Genomic DNA, 24,926 nt, shown 5'->3' with positions numbered 1-24,926 from the left:
CCTTGCAAGTTTCCATTGACTAGGCCTGGACACACTGCAATTTCTCAGCTTCAAGTTTACCATTTGTAAAGTGGAAGCAACAAGCACCTACCTCACCATGACATATTTATTGCACTTCACATATACTTTAAAAGAACTGAAACACTGGTCTTTTTTTGCCAAATGCGATGAGCTGAAGTCTTGAGAAGTGCTCCAGAATCTATTTTCCACTATCTTCTGAAAAGCAAACGGCAGCCAACTAGAGGAATTTCTTCTAGCAGATCCATCATCAAATCGGTAGAATTGGTACTCGTCGTTTACTGCTTTTATTTCATTTTTTAAAAACAGAAGAATAAACTGCAATTCATTTTAATTACAGCACATATCCACAGTTCATCATCTAAGAAGGTGCTTGGAATGAATCTGTTCTAGTATTTGTTTTCAAAATATTTGTTTGCAAAGTCTTTTGTGATTTTACTCTATCCGGTTTAACTGCAGGCATTAAAAAAGGCCCAAGGATGCTATCACAGGGAAAGGAAGCACGGCTATATTCACACAAAAGGAAACCCCCCCCCCCTAGCTCCTGTTTGTGACAGCAATTGTGACTGCATACACATCTCATGTTTAAAGCATATCTTGATAAACTATAGTTTACCCCTCATAGAATTACAACCCCCAGCACCCTCAACAAGCCGCAGTTCGCAAGATTCTGTTTTGGGGGGTGGGGAGGAAATGTGCTTTAAATGTGTGGCGTGTACACAGTTCCTGAAGAGTTGCTCGATGTCCCTACGTGCTTTCTCTTTTCAGAGCTCCAGATCAGCAGGAAACACTGCTTCAGCTAAGCAGGGGTGGGAATGTAGGCCAGGAGGAAACACAAGAGAGACTGGCGTCACACAACTGCAAAGCAATATAGCCAAATGAATATAGCACGGAGGGTGGCAGTGGAGAGAAACACTTTGCACTTCTATTGATTAGATGGACAAGAAATAAATCACCATCAGCAAATGTGGGTTACATCCACAGCACATTTCAAACAGTAAAAATCACCTCCTACTTGGGGTATTTAATAAGATTTTGACAGGCAACAGCCACTGAGTAGAGCTGACCAACCATGGTTGTGCACGTTGTGTGAAATACCCTTTAAAAAAGATTGCTTAGCCTGGAAGATGATGACAAGGGAATCATTGGTATGACACAGACCTTTAAAAATACCAGCGCCAGTATTATTTACAAGTAGCCTTTGTGCAAACAGTGGGTCCGAGCATGAGCAGATTTCAAATCCCTGCATTACAATTCTGGTGGTGGCTTATGAAATATAAGACACACCGTAAATATATGTCTGCTAAAATTACTTCATAACGTGCAGCATAAATTTTAGAATTTCTTAGCTGGGCCAGATGTTCAAATAAACACCAAACACTACAAAGTTTAACCAACATGGTTCTATTTAAAAACTAGTTTCAACCATGGCACTCAGTGACAGCAATACAATACTTTCTTCACAAAGTGATGAATATAAAAATATGCCATAAATTCATTTGTAAACTAGTATTCTAATACATGTATGTCATTACAACATACCTTTATATATATATTTATATATATAACTCTTTCCTGAGATACTTAGGGTGGTTTTCATTTTATTGTGTTGGATGCATTATCTTTGATCACTTTAAAATACTGGTGCAAGTGGGAACAACCAAAATTATACATTTAAAGTAATTAATGCAAAGATAGGGCAGAGGAACAGCTCTTACACATGTTGCATTTTGAAAAGATGGAACAGACACTGCCTTAACCATTTGACTCTTTCTGGATCAGAAAGACACCTGAAGTTTCAATTAAGAATCTACAAAAATGCAGCGTTTCAGGAATGTTAGAGGCTGGAGTAGAAGACAAATGATACAAAGGAAAAGTCATAATTCTTGTTGACTAGACATTGCCTGCAGAAGCATCTGTACATGCTGTAGCCAGTTCACAGTTTCAGTATTGATACTAGTCTGTCTTGGAAGAGCAAATGTCTTTTAAGGTTTCTAGCTCTTCTATAAGTTTCTTGTTTTGAACTTCTAACATCGCAACACGACTCTCCAGACATTTCACATATTCTTTCTTCCGCCGTCGACATTCTTTTGCAGCCTCCCTGAAAAAAGCAGAAGCGAAAAGGGCAAACAAAAACACTTTTTGGCATGCTACTGGAGTGGCGGGAGCAGGGAGGGGGCAGGGAAACGCAGTGATGATGGTCAATATAATATGGACACCATTATGCTTTCCAAAATTTAGAACAACTCTTCAAAAACACCTAAGGACAACTGGGATTGCAAGGGCAATGCACTGTCCCTTCCTCAAGGGCCACATGGCAATCTGTAGAATTGCTTCATCTCATGCCTTGATTTTTAGCAAAAAAAAAAAAAAAAAGGTCCATTGCCCATTGCCAGTTACTCTGCTTTATGGCAATAAAGATCTTTGAGGGCCTTGAGTTCCTCAATGAGAGTCTTGTTTTGGTTCTCAAGCACAGCCACGCGATTTTCAAGACATTTGACATACTCCTTCTTCTTCCTGCGACACTCACGAGCAGCTTCCCTGGAAGCAACACAAGGCAAATGACTATAGGAAAAGGCACAGCACAATGACAACCTGGATTAAAAAAAAAAAGAACCTCCAGCACCAGAAAAGCTGAAATCAGCAAGTGCCAAATTGGTAAACTGTACAACAATCACACCACCAATTCTACAGACAATGCAGAGCAGCGGGAGAAGCTTGATGATATACACAGGAACAGCGTCAACGTAGCATATTCAGAGTGAGAAAATTGCAACACAGATGGATGGACAGCGTTCTATTCAGATGTTAACAAAGCACCGCTTGCTACATCAAAACTCGCATTAGAACAAAAAGCACAGGACTGACAAACATCCCACCTCATCTGTTTCCATAATTCGCCATATTCGCATGCATAAACAGGGGGCTGAAGCATCAAAGCCTACGTCTGCCAAAATGTTATCAATTAAACTGTCTGCAAAGATCAATGTCATGCTTTCTCTTCAGACTGAAGTCTAGATACCAGACTGAAATTTTGCCCCTCAAAATCCTGTTTTGGGCAAAAGGTCAAATCAGTTATAAAGGCATTAAAAGGAACCCGAACTTCAGATCTTAAGTTTAAAATAACTATTATAGCTTATCTCTTACGAGCGTCCAAAGCACTGTGTGATATGCTGCATCTTAGCCCTACCTGCAACTCAGAGCATGGCTTGCCTGACACCCTAGTAAGTTCATGGCTGAGCAGACCAGCTGGAGGTTTACTAGCTACAGTTCAAATTATAAGCCACTTTACTATACCAGCTATGGCCAAATGACAGGAACAGCATTTAAACAAACGTGTTGTGCTCTTTACAAAGGAAGGGAAAGTCCATCCCTTCCATCGACGGTGTATACAATAAGATCCAGCTCTTCTTTAAGTAAATATGGGAACCTTCCATCTTGGACTTGCTGTTATGGGCACATTTTTTCATACTATTTTGGGCACTCGGTTAACAATCTGAAGCATCTTCTCTCCTCCTCTGAGACTCAAAACAGCTTAACTGAAGCATGTTTGAAAGTCACCTATGTGAACAGCTCTGAGAACATTTTTGTTGTTGTTGAAAAGCAGTATATAAATATTGTAAATAAGCCCAAACAAGCAACAGTGAGAAGCTTTCAGCCATGCCATCAGCTATCAACTTGTGTTAACTCACCTAAAAGCTAGGGAGATTTTATAGGGTGGGATCCACCCTTTTCTTTGTAGGGTTCACGAACAAAAGGCACTTCTGTTTGCACGTGGGGGTGGGCAAGATTTCCCCCTAGAAACATCTGCACACTCAAGCTGGGATCCTACTAGCTATTTATTTATACAGAAAGAAAGTACACCTTAAGAAAAATTGATGTGTGTTGTGTTAATTGGTGTAACACATGTGTTACTGATGGCAGACACAAGGCTAAACTTGGTAAGAGAATGAAAGAGAAAAAGAGAGCGCAAACATCTGGAATCTAAGGCATGAATTTTTATGGATGAGCAATTTAAGACAAAGGGCATGAGAAAAAGCAATACCATGGATGCAGTGAGCAATGGCAGGGTTAGTTGCAATTGAGACAACTTTTTCTTCAAAGCGCATGCCAACAGCAGACATTAATAGCAGAGGCCATGCACTGACACCAAAAACAAGACACACAAATAGCACAATTAAGCAGACCACCACCACAAAAGGGGGGAGGGGAGACATCCCACAGCATTTTTTTTATTTTATTTTTTGCTGTAACAGACACGAAATCAGCTGATGGGAAGTTAACAGAATACCCCTCAAATTAAGCAAAACACTTCCACCCTTCCTTTACAGAAGCAGATGCTACACTGAAATTGCCTGCCTCAAAATCAGAAACACTGGCAATAAGAGAAATGCATAAATATAACCTCTCACCACATCTACACCATATATAGTTGTATAATATATGAAAATACTGAATATAGCATTTCATAAGCTATAGATCTTAAGGGGGAGAACTCTACAAAACACTTAATAATATGCATTGCCAAAAGCCACCAGTGTGTGAGGGAGGTCCAGAGGGTGATAAAGACAGAACGGGCCTTCTCTGTCATAGCCCCTTGTTTATGGAATGCTCTCCCTGTGTTCATACAATTCTGTTATTTTATATTTTACTTGGTTGTAAATCACTTCAGGACTTCTTCAGCGGGGAGCAATACATAAATTCAATAACCTACCTTTACTTTAACCTCCTATCTCTCCTCAGGAACTATAAAGCAAAGGTAATCTAAGCTTTCCATGATCTCATAAAGAATTTCAGGAGGTTTGTTGCCATTTATATCCCCATAGCAAGTGAAGGAATTGTGTTTCTTTTCTATTTGGATAGTCGCCAGGTTGGTGGACTTAGAAACCTGCACAGACTAGGCTGACTCTTGTCCCAAACAGCCACAGCCTGTTTCAAATCCGCTACCACATGAAGTGGTGGAAGTTTGGCTGTTTGGCCTTTGGAGAACAGTTGTTCTAAAGCAGCTTTTTTCAACCTGGGGTCCTCCAAATTTGTTGGACTACAACTCTCACGATCCCCAGACAGCGTGGCCATGCTTGCTAGAACTGATGGGAGTTGTAGGCCAAACATCTGGGGGGGGGGCACCAGATTGAGGAACCCTGCTTTAAAAGCCACAGAGATTCAGAAATGCAACTGTATAGTATTCAACGGCAAAGGTCATCAGCAATAAAGAGAGAAGGCATTGCCCTCTTCTCCCCAGTAAATTACGTGGAAAAACCCACTGGCCAATTTTATCTTTGGGGAAATGTTCCTTAGCAACTATACTGATTTACCACCCCCATCTTTCCTGTCATCAGCTCTTGAAAGTAAATTCAACTCATTGCTTTTTCTTGAAATAGCAATACCTATTTTTCATGAGCCTTAGCTCTCTTTTACGCGTTGCTTCTTCTGCGAGCTGCTGTGGGCTATGCAACGTTCCTGGGGATGCTGCCATGACTACCCCTTGAGGTAAGGCTGTGGTTGGAGTTCGGATCTGGTAAGTTGGCATGTCACCTGTAGCAGCTGCGACAAAAGAAGAAAATGACACAAAAGAAATGTCACACAGTTCCATGATCTAAAACGTTGTTAGCTTGTTGGTTTCGAATACCAGGAAGAACTTAATTCACATTCTGTGACCAGTGCATTAGATTTGGGGTGGGGGGGTGGAGAGGAGGTTCTCCCATTGTCCCACCACTGCAGTGTCACAGATAGGGCCTTCTCAGTTGTTGGCGCCCCAGTTACGGAATGCCTTTCCCCAGGCACCAAAAGTTTTGACATTTCAGCACCTGGCTAAGATCTGCTTTTTTGCCCAAGCTGTTTGGGGATATTGGTCTGCTGCTGAAGTTCATTTTGGTAGTTTAAACTTGGTATTTTTACCTGATCTTTATTTACTTAATATGGTTGTGGTGGTGGTGTTATTTTAAAGTTATACCCTGAGATCTGTGGATGATGGACAGCCTAAAAATGCTCATACAGATAAGATGCAGACGAGAACGTTCTCCGTCTATTCAAGTGCAAACAGAACAAAAAGTGCATTGTTTACTGCAGAGAAAACCAGCAACACAGAAATGTTCAAAGGTCCAAAAAGCACTACAAACATGTTTTCTTATAAAACAAAAACAATCAAAAACTAAGATGCCCAGGAAAATAAAAAGGTGGAATGGACAATACCACAATGTAGATGTGAAGTGAGCTTTTCTGAGGAAGGCATCGTACAGCTGGGAAGCCACTACAGTGGTACCTCTGGATACGAATGGGATCCGTTCTGGAGCCCCGTTCGCATCCAGAAGCAAACGTAACTAGCGACAGCACGTCTGCACACGCCGCTTTTCAACGCTTCTGTGCATGCGCGTGACGTCATTTTGAGCGTCTGCGCATGCACGAGTTGCGAAACCCGGAAGTAACGCGCTCCGTTACTTCTGGGTTGTTGTGGAGCACAACTCAAATGTGATCAACATGAAGCATATTCAACCCGAGGTATGACTGTATTGAAAAAGCCCTCTCCTTAGCAGCTAGGAGACATTTCTCCATCTCTGTGACAAAGTGTTGGGACTTTATACTATACTCTACATAGGGCTTATCACACTATAGATGTGACTTAATTTATAAGCAATAGCACAAATTGCTGTAAACCACTCTGGTATTTTTTTTATAAATATTTCCATAAATATAAATAAATAAAAACAATCAAAAGAGAAACCATAGAATTGTAGAGTTGGAAGGGACCGCAAGGGTTATCTAGTACAACCCTCTGCAACTGAAGAAATCTTTTGTTCAACATGGGTCTTGAACCCACCATCCTAAGATTAAGAGTCTCATGCTCTACCAACTAAGTTACCTAATTAATGGGCAACTAAGTTCCTCAAGCCCTGGCAGGCCACTATATATAGCTGTTGGAGGCCATTTTCAGCCTGGCGGGTCACATATTTTGCAGGCCTATTTTGAGAGGTACCAGCAATCAGTAACTCCAGAAAACACAGGGATTTTTAAACAGAATTTTAACAGGGCTTTCAACACCTCACATGTAGGAAGCAAGAACCTCAGGTCAGCCTAGGTCTGTCCAGACAGATGAGTGCTCTCTTGATCTCTCCAAGCCAATGATCACAGAAAGTGGGATGGGCTGCCAAAGTGGCAGATTTTGCTTGGGCTCTACCTCACTTTTGCTAAACATAGTTAATAGCTAAATGCAAGTAAATATCAAAAAGTACATTTTCTTCCTTCTGTCCTTTAACAGAACAAATGTCAATGCAGCCAGATAAATTCTGCAATTATTATATATTAAATCTGTTGTCATGGTGACCACTACCAAGCAATGTCCAATATTGTTCTTTGTAAAGTATGGGGAAGTAGGAGCAAAAAGCAGTAGGATAGATAAAAGAGATAATATTCTAATGAATGTCTTACCCTGCTAGTCCTTCTTCAGGGAATTTCAGGGACATAAAGACTGAACATTTAGATGTGCTGTCCATAGCTGTCAACTTTTCCCTTTTCTTGTGAGGAATCCTATTCGGAATAAGGGAATTTCCCTTAAAAAAAGGGAAACGTTGACAGCTATGGTGCTGTATCTTCCTATTGTCATATGAAAAGCATTTTGGGGAGCAGGAATCTCATTCACCCTATTGTTTTTTTTGCTCCTACTTCAATTTCGGGGGGGGGGGGTCTGTTTTTGTTGCAGTTTGTAAAGTATTTACAAATATCAGCAATAAGTATATGAATGGCCGCTGCTGTAATTATTATTATTTATTAAATTTATCAGGCTGCAGTCTGGTAGCTTTACACAGGTAGGGATTAATGTTCCAGTCAGTGATATCATTCTTCCTCTGCTCCCACCCCCCACCATATTATGAAGTTTTGACACTGCTGACCATTAACATTTTAAATTCCCGTGTGAGAAAAGTGGCTTTAAAACAGCATGCAAAAATGCAGAAGTAAACAGGTGCTATTCTGGTTTTATGTGAGCTGCTTTGAGGGTGTTGTTGTTTTTTCCCCAATCAAGCAGTGTATACATTTTATGAAATAAATAAAAAAATTCCCAAAAAATGTATACACTGTTCAACTTTTGCCAAGTTTCAGTTTGAGAAAAGCACAACAGCCATTGTGTCATTGTTCCCCTTTACCCTTACTGCAACCTGGAACCTTGCATGGGGTCATTTAATCAAGCTTTGCTTACAGAACTCCACCTCAAGACTGATACAAACTGGAGAATTCTGGTCTTGTCCATTATGCCAAACTTGCTCTCCCCCCCCCCATGCTCCCCCATACACACTCCTTTTTGTAATTTTAACATCCAGAAAAAATATTGAGAACTCCAAAGCTTCTCCATTACTCTGAGACATTTTGCTTGGCCCTAATAATTTTTATTTACTCAACTGTGTCTTCTGGATTCCCCCCCCCCCCCCCAGGTATCAATATGGCTATCTGCAATGTTTACAGCTGTTACTGTTTTTTTTGCTATATAAATTGAACTGGGGAAGGGGGGTGAATCCAGGTTTCATTCAGCAACTAAACCATAATTCATAAAATAACCAAATATCCTATGGTACAAAAACTGTACCTGCAAGGAATAATCAGCCCACTCCTGGTTCCCACCACAAATATATATATATATATATATATATATATATATATATATATATATATATATATAAAAAAAAAACTGCCACTCAGTATTGGCAAGCAGAACCAGGCATGCTACATATAACAGAAATCTGAGTTTCACCCACACTCCCCTCCACACACGGCTAGCAACCTTTAACACAAGGATTATAAACTTCACGCAAGTCTGCTGCACTGCTCCTGGTCCTTTGGCTCGTGTGAGCCTGAGGTCTTTTATTACTATTATTTAAAGAAAATATCTAGTTGGATCAGCAAACAAACAAAAGACACACAAGCCAGGCTTACTTAGCTCCAGAGACAGCATGCAGGCTACTGAATTAACGCTGTAACAAACATGCCAGCAGCGGTGGCAGCACTGGTTGAAGCAGAAAGGAACTGACTAAATCACAGCATGACTCGCAGCTGACGTCAATGTGTTTGTTGTTTGTGGAGTTTAACTTTTCCAGCCCCGCTGAAACGCGATTCCAGGAAATCTATCTGACGTCAGCCTGCTGAACTCTGCTGTGGAACAGGCAGTTTTTCGAGTGGAGGAGGCGCAAAATAACTAAATCACAAAGCCCAAAGCATTGCTGGAGCACCCACGCAGGTCACTCAGATTTCATTTCTGCTCTTTATTACCTGTCAGAGATGGAAGACCGATTACATGGCTGAAGTGAGCACAGTCCACACAACTACACACTGGCTGCCAGAAGCTGAAGAAGCAAGCTTTCATATACTTCCAAGCTGTTTAATCATTCTAAAAAAGCACCAAGGGAGACAAGGTCCTTGTTCTCACTGCTTAAATAAAAGGATTGCTTCAAAGCTCACATTAGCAAGGAAAAACAGCACAAAAACTGAAAGAGCACCCATTGGTCTAACTAACTAAAATGCTGCATCAGCTAAAGAAATGTTAATGACAGCTTCCAGGAGTCTATAAAAAAAAATGTGCTTGGTAACTAAGTGCTCTAGACCAGCAGCGCTGTCGCTGGGTGTTTTAGCAAACAATTTCCCCTGCTTGCAATTTGGCTGCCTAAATCCCACAGATTCTATGGGATTTCAGCAGCCCAGCTGTGAGCAGGACTACAGCCCCAACTTCCCCTTTCAAAAAAGAAGCTTACAGAATTGCCTACCGGTTTCGTCTCTGGTTACAGCCATGGCCAGCGTCTGCTCAAAGGCTTCTCCTCTGCCACCAGCAGAACATGAAATGTTCCAAACAAGCAAGCATGTGCAGGATTACAAGCTCCAGCACTGACATCATAATGACCTCACTAGCCTACCCCGTCATTAATGTGCTTTCTCACTGGAACAGCTCGTTGAAACAGGAGCCCAGGGAAAACCTTTGCTAACAAACAATCACTTCAGACTTTTTATATAGCTTAGCTTCGCTCTCCCTGCAATACAAAGGCAGGCACAGATCCAGGGAGCCGGCTATAAATCAGGCTCCACAGACGCATCTGCAGCAAGGGCAGATGTTATTTCGGTGCCAACGCTTTTCAAAATAAAGGTTCTGAAAACTGTACTTTAAACAATAATGCAATTCAGTATCTGTATGAATTAAAAGTTGGCAAGCCAGGGTAGAACTGTTTCGTACCATGTTGACTTTTGTGGCATACTAGACAGTCAAGACACGGTAAGAGGAGCCCTCCTGCTTCATGATGATGACAACTTAACATTTACTAAAACACCTACACTTCTCCAAGCACTATACATATATTAAAAGATGAAACAGCCCCTGCTCAGAGTCTAATAGACGTGATACAAAAGGGGAAAGGAAAGGGGAGGGAAGAGGAAAGGAAGCTTCTTCACTAGCTAGTGGAAAGAGTCAGGTTGGTCTCCTTTTTGTCCTAATTTTCTACCTGGGAGGCAGGGGAAGCAGCCTCCCAGTTGGTCCTAAGTCACCTAGCTAGTGACAGAGGCTAGAGTGTGCCTCCATTGAAGAATGTTACGGGGCAATAACCACTTGTACCGTATTTTTCGCCCTATAGGATGCACCGGCCCATAGGACGCACCTAGATTTTTTGGGGGGGGGGGGGAAATAAAGGAATTTTTTTTATTTCCCCCTCCCCCCCAGGCGTGGGGCTGGGGTGGGGGAAGCCCGAACTTCCCCCTCCCCCAGCCCCCAGAACGGGACCCAGAGCGATGCCGAAGCTGCTTGCAGCTTTGGCATCGCTCTGGGAGCCTGCGGGCTGGAGGAGGGGGAAGCCCTCCGTCAGCCTTCTAACCAATTCGGAGGACAGCGGGAAAGGCGCGCTGCGCCTCTCCCGCTGTCCCCGGAGTTTGCGGGGCTGGCGAGGGGGAGGAGCAGGCTTCTCCCCCCGCCAGCCTTCTAACCAATTCGGGAGACAGCGGGAAAGGTGCGCTGCGCCTCTCCCGCTGTCCCCGGAGTTTGCGGGGCTGGCGAGGGGGAGGAGCAGGCTTCTCCCCCCGCCAGCCTTCTAACCAAGTCGGGAGACAGCAGGAAAGGTGCGCTGCGCCTCTCCCGCTGTCCCCGGAGTTTGCGGGGCTGGCGAGGGGGAGGAGCAGGCTTCTCCCCCCGCCAGCCTTCTAACCAAGTCGGGAGACAGCGGGAAAGGTGCGCTGCGCCTCTCCCGCTGTCCCCGGAGTTTGCGGGGCTGGCGACGGGGAGGAGCAGCCCCCCCCCCCAGCCTTCTAACCAAGTCAGGCTTCTCTCCCCCCCCCCCAGTTTGTGGGGCTGGCGGTGGGGCTCTCCTGAAGCCTGGAGAGCGATAGGGGTCGGTGCGCACCGACCCCTCTCGCTCTCCAGGCTTCAGCGAAAGCCTGCATTCGCCCCATAGGACACACACACATTTCCCCTTCATTTTTGGAGGGGGGAAAGTGCGTCCTATAGGGCGAAAAATACGGTATATAAACTACTTGGAGTAAGAGGCTCTCATATGCAGTTTTAGGAACCAGAGTTCCATTCAGCCTCTGGTGTGATGACAATGGAGTGCAATCACAGGAGTCACCAAATGTATATGGTTGTTGCTATAAAAAGTATCATGCATATTTCGGTCCTCGGCATGGAACAGAAGCAGCAGCAAAGGAACAGAAGTGCTTTAGTACAAGGTAGGCAGAAGATAGATTGGGATCTACAGGTAAATCTCTGGGTGATTTTCAGTGGATCAGCAGGAGCTTTAGACTCCCAGAGGTTTAGCACTAGCAACAACTAGAAGGCTCTCTCACACACAATTAGCTTGCTGAAATGAAGAAAGTTTGTGGGGAAAGCAGGAATGGATTTATGTGAGAAAGCGCTGCAACATCAGTGAGAGCAAATGCCTTGGCTGAGCAGCAATTCTAAGTGTGCGGAAGTCCCCCTGTGCCATCATTCTGATCTGGCTCTGGTTGGTAGATCTGGAGGTTATAGTAAAAATCAAATTAGTTCCATTGAGCCTGAAGTCTGTCCACCCCTGGCTTAGTTTCCACGTCACTGAAGAGGCAACACAAGAGTGCAAAAGGAAAGTACTCTAGTGCTGAAGTTAATGTAAGAGGTGCCTTTGCTTTGTTGTGTAAATGTCCACCCAGGTGTATTTTCAGAAACCCTCTGTTATGTACTGAGTTGAATAGGATCCAAAATGCAGCAGTCTGATTGGTCCTAGAACAATAGGATCCAAAATGCAGCAGTCTGATTGGTCCTAGAACAATAGGATTCAGAATGCAGCAGTCTGATTGGTCCTAGAACAATGCAGCAGTATGACTGGTCCTCAGGAGCCATCCAATCCAGCTCCAGGTGGAAGTGAATCCACAACCTGATTGGCCTATGGAAAATCCCGGAATTAGCCAATCATGTGCAGCCCATTGTGTAACTAATGTATATAAAGCAGATATTTTGGGGGAACTTCCATTTCTCCTCACCACTATGAGCTGAATAAAGAGCATGGAATCCACTCTCGACTCCGACTATATTTCACCCTCATATCCTCTCTCTCAACCTCCTTCCTATTTTGCTCAACAGGCCTGGTTTACTCTGTGCACAAGAGAAGTTAGCAATCTCTTTTCATTATTGTAGCAGCTTTCCAGGTAGTGTTCACAAAGTGGCTGCTTAGCATGGTTTATTGCAAACAGGATTTATTGTCTGATGGCTCCTACTTCACTCCTCCTCCCCGGTGGGATAAACAAACCAGAACGTCATAATTAAGCTCAGCTTTCCATGAGGTCTAGACCTCAGATCATTGTTTCTTCCTTCCTACCAAGCCAGTATTGCTAACCAGACTAAAACTGTTGGTTTAGGAGTACTGGCTAGTTGGGGAGCAAGCCACAATCCTGGGTTTGGATGTTACAGGAAGTCAGTCATAATTGTTGGCTTCCTGGTTTGTTTATCCTGCTTGCATCAGGGAAGGAGAGAAGTGGGTGTAATTTGACAGTGTTCAACAGCACACTTCCCTTTCCTAGCAAACCATAATAACCCAGCAACACTGGTTTATTGTGACATGTCAATTGAGGCAGCTGTAGTCCGAGCCATTTCCTTTGGGGAAACTGGTAACTAAATGAGATTAGAATTAAATGAGATTACCACTTTTGAACACAACTTTTACCTGGCACCTTCATTATATATCTTTAGGCACCAGACAAGAACATTCCTCTTATCCCAGGCCTTTGGCTAATTAAACAATCTATGGCTTTTTAAGCTGGAGAGGGGTTGTTTTTGTTTGTTTTTGTGTTATGTATTTTTTCGATGTTTATATTGTAAACCACCCTGTGATCCTCAGATGAAAGGCAGTATAGAAATTTAATTACTTCATAATAATAGAATACTCTTGACCCTGCTTCTTTGTGGCTTCACACTAGCATCTTAGGATCACCTTGCAGTTTATCGTTATGTCTAAGACTAAGAAACATTTAATCTGATTCCTACTCACACATCATCCATTGTACATAAGCAACACACAGTAGTATAGCATGACAGAATGTGTCCTTGTCACCATAAGCTGGGCACAATGTGTAGCTGAAGAGTATGTGGCTATTTTATTTATTAACAAAATTTATATACTACTTGCTTGTAACAAAATCGAAACAACAACAACAATTTGCAAATCTCTCCTCTCATTTTGCCTGGTAAAGATCACAGATTATCAGACTTCTGTGTATTACGTGTTTCATCTCTGGACATTACATCCAAGGCAAGGAGGCATAATAACCTACTACTTCAGAGTGCATTAAGTTATATGCAAATTTGCCAACCTCTAAAGAGAGCTTGAATTTCGCAGACTCTTGACTTTTAAATGTGGTACTTGAGTTGAAGTTACCAACTGTTCTACCATCTACATTAAAACAAACCCTTCTTTCATGTCTATTAGAGGAAAGGCAGAAAGTAAACTGCAAGAGACTTTTTCAAAGCAAGAAGAGGATTATAAAGGGAACAAGTTACTCCCTGGCATAGCATCCAAAAGACCACAGAAACAACCCTTGTGTCCTAGTAAAGGTATACATCAAAAAGGAACAAAAATAAGACTTTCCAATGCAGGACCTCCTGTCCTGCAGGAGCCACTCACACAGTGAAAAGGCCAACATTGATCAAATTACCGTATTTTTTGCTCCATAAGACTCACTTTTTCCCTCCTAAAAGTAAGGGGAGATGTGTGCGCGTCTTATGGAGTGAATGCAGGCTGCGCAGCTATCACAGAAGCCAGAACAGCAAGAGGGATTGCTGCTTTCACTGTGCAGCGCTCCCTCTTGCTGTTCTGGCTTCTGAGATTCAGAATATTTTTTTCTTGTTTTCCTCCTCCAAAAACTAGGTACGTCTTGTGGTCTGGTGCGTCTTATAGAGCGAAAAATACGGTATATACAGAAATACATTGCACCCACCTCAACATTTCAGACTAAGTTACTGTATCATCCATTTATCCAAGAATCCATGCTATGTAAGTACACTGCTTCATCAAACTTTATTTTCATGTTTGTAAGTTCATCATTAAATATTTTACCTTAACTCTGTCATTTTGTAGTTGTATTCTGTTAAGGGAAGAGGGTCTTTTCCATGTTTTTGTTTGTTATTTGCTGGCTACTTATAGCCCACTTTTCTGTTGAAAAATCTATTAAGAGTTCAAAACAAATAGAGACATACAAATGCCATTTAAAAGCAAATATAAAATGAAAGCATACCTTGGACAACAACTTGACTCCCAGGTACAAAGAACTGTTGTGTGCCATCAGCTGTTTGGGCTGCATATTGTACAATTGTAGCACCGGGCTGAGGAGCTCCTGAATTTGTCATTGTTAACGTCTGCAACCCCTGAACGCCGTCAGATGCCTGGTTAGAGATCTGGATTGCTCCACCTTGGGCTATAGCAACTTAACAAAAGCAATAATGGTATTAACCAATGGAAACAAGGGTCTTTGGAACAGCTCTAATCCAGCCATTCCTAAACTGTGTGTTGGGACACGTTAGTGCACCTTAAAAGAACTAGTAGTGTGCCATAAGAAATTAATAATGAAGAGCTCTTTTGAAGCTCTGCAACCAGTGCTTTCCAGTCAGTCTTCTTCTACAAATGCAGGCAACACTGCTGAGTCTTTGCATCAGGAGCAAGTGATTTCACCCAGTGGCGTAGCGTGGGTTGTCAGCACCCGGGGCAAGGCAAGTAATTTGCGCCCCCTAACCCGTGGATTTGCGCCCCCTAACCCTAACGCCCAGATGTTGCGCCCGGTGCGGCCTGCCCCCCCTGCACCCCCCACGCTACGCCACTGATTTCACCTGATACAGGCAAAGAACAGAATTACCTGTCCTCAGAAAAGGCCTCCCATTTCACCATTTCACCTCTGCAATTCTCTAATCCTTGTTATGCTATTTTCTCTCATTGTGTGTATGTGTGTGTGTGTATATATATATATATATATATATATATACAGTGGTGCCCCGCAAGACGAATGCCTCGCAAGACGGAAAACCCGCTAGACGAAAGGGTTTTCTGTTTTGGAGGTGCTTCGCAGGACGAATTTGCTATGGGCTTGCTTCGCAAGACGAAAATGTCTTGCGATTCCTGGGGGGGTTTTTCCGCTCCCCACCCCCTTTTTCTAAGGCACTAAGCTGCTAATAGCCTTTTAGCAGCTAATCCGCTAATCCCTTAAGCCTTTAATAGCCGCTAATAACCGCTAAACCACTAATCCGCTAATGGGCTTGCTTCGCAAGACGAAAAAACCGCTAGACGAAGAGACTCACGGAACGGATTCTTTTCGTATTGCGAGGCACCAATATATATATATATATATATATATATATATGCAGGTTTTGGTGTCCTCGGGTGTCTTCCCGTGTAAAAGTTGGGGTGTCTAGGCGACGTTTCGACGAGGTCTCACTCGTCATCTTCAGGCTGGTGCTTTCGGCTTCTTGTTACTGGAACAGAGCAGGATCTCAGTGTTTGAGTTCCTATAAATACTGTTGAGGAGGTGTGGTGTATAGCCTCCAATGTTCTGGGCAGAGAGGAGGTTCCCAGGCTAGTGTGCCTTTTCTTCTTTTGTTCCTTAATTACTTGAGGGATATCTTGAGTGATTTCTTGAGTGATTTCCTGAATCCCACTTAGGTGGGTCATTAGGTGTGGATTAGTTGCTAAAGCCTTCGTGTCTTGAACTCTTGAACTTTGTGAAGAGTTTTTCTGAGAAGATGGCTGTACTGCACTTGGTTGTGCTCTGGCTTGGCTTCGTGTATAGGGGCGAGCTGTGGTTTTGTGGCCTGTGCCAGCCAGATCTGTGTAGGGATTGCAGGGGGGTGCAGCATCCGGAGGTGCCACCCTGGTTTGGCTACTGGATGGTGTCTGTAATTTATCTGTGGAGAGGGTCTGGGTTTGGGTCTGGTGTGGTTGATTGGTGATGGCGTTCTGTGTGCCTCTGGATCTGGTGTCAGATTTTGTGGGGAGGGCTAATTTCCAGATGTCTGGCAAGCGGGATGTGTCGTCACGCTTGTTCATGTTGTGAGGGTGTTTCTCTATCTCGATGGCTTCCATGATTATTCTCTTGTGGTGATGTTCCATGTTAAAGAGCAATTTGGAATCTGCAAAATTAATTTCGTGTCCTGTTTCTTTCATGTGTTGGAAAAGAGAGGAAGTTTTTTCTTCTTTTTTGACGGCATTCTTGTGTTCTGCGATCCGTGCATTTATTCGTCTGTTTGTTTGTCCAATGTACGTGGCTGGGCAGACTTTGCAGGGTATTTCATAGACCCCTTGGTTTTCCAACTGAATTTTATCCTTGGGGTTTCTGAGGATATTGGCTATTTTTTGGTTGGTGCAAAAGGCTGTTTTGATATTGTGTTTATGGAGGATTTTGCTAATTTTATCTGTAGTGCCCTTGATATAAGGAAGGAGGGCTATGCCATTGTTTTCTTCTGTGTCTTGGTTTTTGGGGGGTGTTTCTTTTTGGATTAGCTTCGTAACCCTGTTTTGCTGGTATCCATTGGCAATTAACACATTTGAGAGATTCTGTAACTCAGTTGTCAAGTGGTCTTCGTCAGCCAGGCGTTTGGTTCTGGAGATGAGAGTCTTGGCTACGGAGTTTATTTGTGCAGGGTGGTGGTGTGATTGTGCATGTAAGTAGCGGTTGGTGTGTGTTTTTTTCCGGTAGATAGTGTGTCCTAGGGAGCCATCAGGTTTTTTGTAGATTAGGACGTCAAGGAAGGGAAGTTGGTTGTTGGCTTCTATTTCCATAGTGAATTGTATTTTGGGGTGTAGGCTGTTGAGATGTGAGAGGAAGCTATCCAGTTTTTCCTTCCCGTGTGGCCAAATTACAAAGGTGTCGTCAACATATCTGAGCCAAAGTTTGGGTTTGTGTTCTGACTTGTCTAAAGCATTGGTTTCAAAGTGTTCCATGTACAGGTTAGCGATGACCGGTGAGAGGGGTGATCCCATAGGTGCTCCTTCTATCTGTTTGTATCTTTGTCCATTGTGGATGAAGTACGTGTTGGTTAGGCAGTGGTTGGTCAGGTCCAAGATGTATTCGGGGGGATTGTATTTGTTTTGAATGGCTGTCAAGGCTTCATTAATGGGCACTTGTGTGAAGAGAGATACAACATCGAAGCTCACAAGTAGGTCATTGGGTTGTAGGTTTTGCTTCTTTATTGTTTCTATGAACTGGAAGGAGTTTGGAACGTGTGAAGAGATGGATTCTGCATAGGGCTGAAGTTGCTTGGCGAGAAATTTAGCGAGATTTTGTAGAGGTGAGCCTATGGAGCTGACTATTGGTCTGAGTGGTGTTCCTTCTTTGTGTATCTTGGGGAGGCCGTAGAGTTTGGGGCATCTGGATGATTTTTCTCTGGGGATGATTCTTAGCTGGATTTCTTCACTGATAGGAGAGGCTTTTATTTTGGATTTGGTGGTTTTTTCCAGATAGGTGGTGGGATCTGTTTTTATAGGTTGGTAGGTAGGGTCTTGGAGTAGATTTGATAGTTTTGTTTGGTAGTCTGATGTGTTCATCACAACAGTGGCATTACCTTTGTCTGCTGGGAGAATGATTATGTTGTTGTCTTTCCTCAGGTTGGTGAGTGCTTTCTGTTCTTCTTTGTGTAAATTGCTTCTGGGTGGTTTGCTGGAGCAGAGGATGTTGGTGACTTCAAGTCTGATTTTATTGGCTTCATCTGGATTGATTTTGGTTAGGCTAGCTTCGACTCCGCATATGATGTTTTCCGTGGGGATGCGTCTCGGGGCGACTGCAAAGTTGAAACCTTTGGAGAGTACTTTGGTTTCAGTTGAGGTGAGGATCCTGTCTGATATGTTATGTACTGTTTGTTTCATGGGTTGTTGTGGAGGGTGGCTGGGCTTCTGGCGTTTCTCTAGTTTGTGGAGTTTGTTGGTGTGTGTGTCTGTCTTGTGTGAGGTCTCCGTTTCAGCTCTCCAGACGGCTAGTTGTTTGCATTTGTCCCAGAGTGCAGGGTGGATTTTGTTACAGAGTTTGAGGTGAAGAGTGAGTAGATCTTTGTTGGTTTGGTTTAGTAGGTATCTTTTCTTGTGTAGTTCGTTTCTGATTAGAGATAGTTCAGTTCGTTTCAGGATCCTTTCGGTAGCTGGGGTTTTAGAGTGGAATTTAAGTTGGAAGCATGTGGGAATTAAGTTGTTGTCTCGGCAGTTGCGTAGGAACAAGAGATCACATAAGATGGTGGCTCTTCGGATTTCTAGTTTCTCGTAGGTTCTTGTCAGCTGGAAGGTTTCCTCCCCGTAGAGGTGAGATATTTGCTTTCGTAGATTTTCACGGGTACAGGAATGCAGGTTTTGGTGTCCTCGGGTGTCTTCCCGTGTAAAAGTTGGGGTGTCTAGGCGACGTTTCGACGAGGTCTCACTCGTCATCTTCAGGCTGGTGCTTTCGGCTTCTTGTTACTGGAACAGAGCAGGATCTCAGTGTTTGAGTTCCTATAAATACTGTTGAGGAGGTGTGGTGTATAGCCTCCAATGTTCTGGGCAGAGAGGAGGTTCCCAGGCTAGTGTGCCTTTTCTTCTTTTGTTCCTTAATTACTTGAGGGATATCTTGAGTGATTTCTTGAGTGATTTCCTGAATCCCACTTAGGTGGGTCATTAGGTGTGGATTAGTTGCTAAAGCCTTCGTGTCTTGAACTCTTGAACTTTGTGAAGAGTTTTTCTGAGAAGATGGCTGTACTGCACTTGGTTGTGCTCTGGCTTGGCTTCGTGTATAGGGGCGAGCTGTGGTTTTGTGGCCTGTGCCAGCCAGATCTGTGTAGGGATTGCAGGGGGGTGCAGCATCCGGAGGTGCCACCCTGGTTTGGCTACTGGATGGTGTCTGTAATTTATCTGTGGAGAGGGTCTGGGTTTGGGTCTGGTGTGGTTGATTGGTGATGGCGTTCTGTGTGCCTCTGGATCTGGTGTCAGATTTTGTGGGGAGGGCTAATTTCCAGATGTCTGGCAAGCGGGATGTGTCGTCACGCTTGTTCATGTTGTGAGGGTGTTTCTCTATCTCTATCAAGGGGTCTATGAAATACCCTGCAAAGTCTGCCCAGCCACGTACATTGGACAAACAAACAGACGAATAAATGCACGGATCGCAGAACACAAGAATGCCGTCAAAAAAGAAGAAAAAACTTCCTCTCTTTTCCAACACATGAAAGAAACAGGACACGAAATTAATTTTGCAGATTCCAAATTGCTCTTTAACATGGAACATCACCACAAGAGAATAATCATGGAAGCCATCGAGATAGAGAAACACCCTCACAACATGAACAAGCGTGACGACACATCCCGCTTGCCAGACATCTGGAAATTAGCCCTCCCCACAAAATCTGACACCAGATCCAGAGGCACACAGAACGCCATCACCAATCAACCACACCAGACCCAAACCCAGACCCTCTCCACAGATAAATTACAGACACCATCCAGTAGCCAAACCAGGGTGGCACCTCCGGATGCTGCACCCCCCTGCAATCCCTACACAGATCTGGCTGGCACAGGCCACAAAACCACAGCTCGCCCCTATACACGAAGCCAAGCCAGAGCACAACCAAGTGCAGTACAGCCATCTTCTCAGAAAAACTCTTCACAAAGTTCAAGAGTTCAAGACACGAAGGCTTTAGCAACTAATCCACACCTAATGACCCACCTAAGTGGGATTCAGGAAATCACTCAAGAAATCACTCAAGATATCCCTCAAGTAATTAAGGAACAAAAGAAGAAAAGGCACACTAGCCTGGGAACCTCCTCTCTGCCCAGAACATTGGAGGCTATACACCACACCTCCTCAACAGTATTTATAGGAACTCAAACACTGAGATCCTGCTCTGTTCCAGTAACAAGAAGCCGAAAGCACCAGCCTGAAGATGACGAGTGAGACCTCGTCGAAACGTCGCCTAGACACCCCAACTTTTACACGGGAAGACACCCGAGGACACCAAAACCTGCATTCCTGTACCCGTGAAAATCTACGAAAGCAAATATCTCACCTCTACGGGGAGGAAACCTTCCAGCTGACAAGAACCTACGAGAAACTAGAAATCCGAAGAGCCACCATCTTATGTGATCTCTTGTTCCTACGCAACTGCCGAGACAACAACTTAATTCCCACATGCTTCCAACTTAAATTCCACTCTAAAACCCCAGCTACCGAAAGGATCCTGAAACGAACTGAACTATCTCTAATCAGAAACGAACTACACAAGAAAAGATACCTACTAAACCAAACCAACAAAGATCTACTCACTCTTCACCTCAAACTCTGTAACAAAATCCACCCTGCACTCTGGGACAAATGCAAACAACTAGCCGTCTGGAGAGCTGAAACGGAGACCTCACACAAGACAGACACACACACCAACAAACTCCACAAACTAGAGAAACGCCAGAAGCCCAGCCACCCTCCACAACAACCCATGAAACAAACAGTACATAACATATCAGACAGGATCCTCACCTCAACTGAAACCAAAGTACTCTCCAAAGGTTTCAACTTTGCAGTCGCCCCGAGACGCATCCCCACGGAAAACATCATATGCGGAGTCGAAGCTAGCCTAACCAAAATCAATCCAGATGAAGCCAATAAAATCAGACTTGAAGTCACCAACATCCTCTGCTCCAGCAAACCACCCAGAAGCAATTTACACAAAGAAGAACAGAAAGCACTCACCAACCTGAGGAAAGACAACAACATAATCATTCTCCCAGCAGACAAAGGTAATGCCACTGTTGTGATGAACACATCAGACTACCAAACAAAACTATCAAATCTACTCCAAGACCCTACCTACCAACCTATAAAAACAGATCCCACCACCTATCTGGAAAAAACCACCAAATCCAAAATAAAAGCCTCTCCTATCAGTGAAGAAATCCAGCTAAGAATCATCCCCAGAGAAAAATCATCCAGATGCCCCAAACTCTACGGCCTCCCCAAGATACACAAAGAAGGAACACCACTCAGACCAATAGTCAGCTCCATAGGCTCACCTCTACAAAATCTCGCTAAATTTCTCGCCAAGCAACTTCAGCCCTATGCAGAATCCATCTCTTCACACGTTCCAAACTCCTTCCAGTTCATAGAAACAATAAAGAAGCAAAACCTACAACCCAATGACCTACTTGTGAGCTTCGATGTTGTATCTCTCTTCACACAAGTGCCCATTAATGAAGCCTTGACAGCCATTCAAAACAAATACAATCCCCCCGAATACATCTTGGACCTGACCAACCACTGCCTAACCAACACGTACTTCATCCACAATGGACAAAGATACAAACAGATAGAAGGAGCACCTATGGGATCACCCCTCTCACCGGTCATCGCTAACCTGTACATGGAACACTTTGAAACCAATGCTTTAGACAAGTCAGAACACAAACCCAAACTTTGGCTCAGATATGTTGACGACACCTTTGTAATTTGGCCACACGGGAAGGAAAAACTGGATAGCTTCCTCTCACATCTCAACAGCCTACACCCCAAAATACAATTCACTATGGAAATAGAAGCCAACAACCAACTTCCCTTCCTTGACGTCCTAATCTACAAAAAACCTGATGGCTCCCTAGGACACACTATCTACCGGAAAAAAACACACACCAACCGCTACTTACATGCACAATCACACCACCACCCTGCACAAATAAACTCCGTAGCCAAGACTCTCATCTCCAGAACCAAACGCCTGGCTGACGAAGACCACTTGACAACTGAGTTACAGAATCTCTCAAATGTGTTAATTGCCAATGGATACCAGCAAAACAGGGTTACGAAGCTAATCCAAAAAGAAACACCCCCCAAAAACCAAGACACAGAAGAAAACAATGGCATAGCCCTCCTTCCTTATATCAAGGGCACTACAGATAAAATTAGCAAAATCCTCCATAAACACAATATCAAAACAGCCTTTTGCACCAACCAAAAAATAGCCAATATCCTCAGAAACCCCAAGGATAAAATTCAGTTGGAAAACCAAGGGGTCTATGAAATACCCTGCAAAGTCTGCCCAGCCACGTACATTGGACAAACAAACAGACGAATAAATGCACGGATCGCAGAACACAAGAATGCCGTCAAAAAAGAAGAAAAAACTTCCTCTCTTTTCCAACACATGAAAGAAACAGGACACGAAATTAATTTTGCAGATTCCAAATTGCTCTTTAACATGGAACATCACCACAAGAGAATAATCATGGAAGCCATCGAGATAGAGAAACACCCTCACAACATGAACAAGCGTGACGACACATCCCGCTTGCCAGACATCTGGAAATTAGCCCTCCCCACAAAATCTGACACCAGATCCAGAGGCACACAGAACGCCATCACCAATCAACCACACCAGACCCAAACCCAGACCCTCTCCACAGATAAATTACAGACACCATCCAGTAGCCAAACCAGGGTGGCACCTCCGGATGCTGCACCCCCCTGCAATCCCTACACAGATCTGGCTGGCACAGGCCACAAAACCACAGCTCGCCCCTATACACGAAGCCAAGCCAGAGCACAACCAAGTGCAGTACAGCCATCTTCTCAGAAAAACTCTTCACAAAGTTCAAGAGTTCAAGACACGAAGGCTTTAGCAACTAATCCACACCTAATGACCCACCTAAGTGGGATTCAGGAAATCACTCAAGAAATCACTCAAGATATCCCTCAAGTAATTAAGGAACAAAAGAAGAAAAGGCACACTAGCCTGGGAACCTCCTCTCTGCCCAGAACATTGGAGGCTATACACCACACCTCCTCAACAGTATTTATAGGAACTCAAACACTGAGATCCTGCTCTGTTCCAGTAACAAGAAGCCGAAAGCACCAGCCTGAAGATGACGAGTGAGACCTCGTCGAAACGTCGCCTAGACACCCCAACTTTTACACGGGAAGACACCCGAGGACACCAAAACCTGCATTCCTGTACCCGTGAAAATCTACGAAAGCAAATATATATATATATATATATATATATATTACACACAGTATTAAGAGTGTAGTACGCCTCCTGTGTTGATTTAGAAGAAAATAAGGGTGACTTAGCTATCAGAGGTTTAGGAAACACTGATCCAGTGTGTACCACCACTTTTGTAATTTGGATATAGTCTAACTCAGGAAAGGGGCGCTTGTAGCCCTTCAGATATATTTGGACTTCAACACTTATCTGCCCAAGCCAGCATGGTGAATGGACAGGAATTATGGGAACTAAAAATCTAGTAACACGTTCCCCAACCCTGATCTAAGTCAACTTTGTATTGCCTCAAGGGATGCTTTGCCGTGCAGAGACGACTTTTATCAGTGAAATCTTGTACAACAGAAGACAGTACAAAACAGCTGCATAAATTATATTTGAATTTTAAAAAGAGAAAAGAATACGAATAAGCTGTTAACTTTTCCTTACATGACCTGTTACAGTTTTCATAACAAAATGCTAGCTTATAGGATATAGATTTTAGGTGTCAGAACAGGAACAACGCGATGCAAAGTTAAATGTTCCATTCTCAAGCATGACAAAACAACCTTTTAAATAAGTTATCCATCACAGATATTTCAACTCTGCTCATACTTTACATGGAAGATATGCTTATTGAAGTTTTATATGTCACCATGTACAACTCTCTACTGCATTTTCCAGTCAATGCCAAGTTGTTGGACTCTGCACTCTAAAGCAGAACAGTAAAAACTAGATTCTACACAAAATCCCCAAAATCCCCAAATCTAGTGGGAACAACTTTTGTACAATTATTAGGATTTGGAGTGTTTCCTCCTTTAAGTCAAGGATGCTTAGTGCAGGATTAGTTCCCAGTGCACTGATGTCTAATTCTAAACTCATAAAAAAGATTGCAAGTTGCATTTCTTTTTATCTTAAGGACTGTATTTATGGAAGAAAATTGTACAAACTTCCTTGTGTACCCTAGCTTTCAGTTATATAATGAAATACATTGATTGGAAGCAACACACATTAAAGAGCATAAGATTTGAAGAAACAGAATGGAACAAAGTGAGCAAAATTTAATTTTTGCTTATCAGATCATTACTGTAAATTATAAGAGATTTTTATTGATGTAAACATGAATTTCACTTGGGTTTTAATTGAGACTTTTTCTTGAATATTCCCCCCACTCTCCACAATAGATCTAGCTTACTAAGTTTGCAATTCACATTTGGGTTTTAAGGACAAAAGCTAAATATATTGTTTGATGTTATGGGATACATACTGTACTGCCCGGTGCTAGTCTGATAAAGGCTCGTTGGCACTGCCATGGCAGGGATGCCAGAGGGCGCTCCTTCTTCCTCTGGCTTTCCTTCTTCAATCTTAGTGACACCGGGTGCATCAGAAGACAGTTCATTCAGAATTTTTCTGACACAAGTAAAAACACATATACATTTAAAAGCAGCTGGCCCATGAAAGGAGT

At 43.2% G+C, this 24,926-nt stretch overlaps 1 protein-coding gene across 14 annotated transcripts in view; it reads right to left on the bottom strand.

The window, feature by feature from the left end:
* Positions 1 to 289: 289 nt before the first annotated feature.
* Positions 290 to 24,926, bottom strand: part of CREM (cAMP responsive element modulator) — a 39,160-nt gene continuing 14,523 nt past the window's right edge. For 3 of the 14 annotated variants that reach the window (XM_083406713.1, XM_083406715.1, XM_083406711.1), the window contains 4 exons: positions 24,729 to 24,871; positions 14,734 to 14,922; positions 5,406 to 5,562; positions 290 to 2,119 (listed from right to left, as the gene is read on the bottom strand). In XM_083406713.1, coding sequence (XP_083262839.1) covers positions 1,975 to 2,119; positions 5,406 to 5,562; positions 14,734 to 14,922; positions 24,729 to 24,871 — 634 coding nt within the window. In that variant the 3' untranslated portion in view covers positions 290 to 1,974. Of the gene's footprint in view, positions 2,560 to 5,405; positions 5,563 to 8,940; positions 9,141 to 9,273; positions 9,392 to 9,752; positions 9,935 to 14,555; positions 14,577 to 14,733; positions 14,923 to 24,728; positions 24,872 to 24,926 lie in introns of those variants that run through there. The other 11 variants (XM_083406712.1, XM_083406714.1, XM_083406705.1 and 8 more) reach the window with 9 other exon arrangements.

The sequence above is a fragment of the Podarcis tiliguerta genome (genome assembly GCF_965153285.1).
Source record: "Podarcis tiliguerta genome assembly, chromosome: 12".
Lineage (NCBI taxonomy): Eukaryota > Metazoa > Chordata > Lepidosauria > Squamata > Lacertidae > Podarcis > Podarcis tiliguerta.
This window is presented reverse-complemented; position numbering and strand designations above follow the sequence as displayed.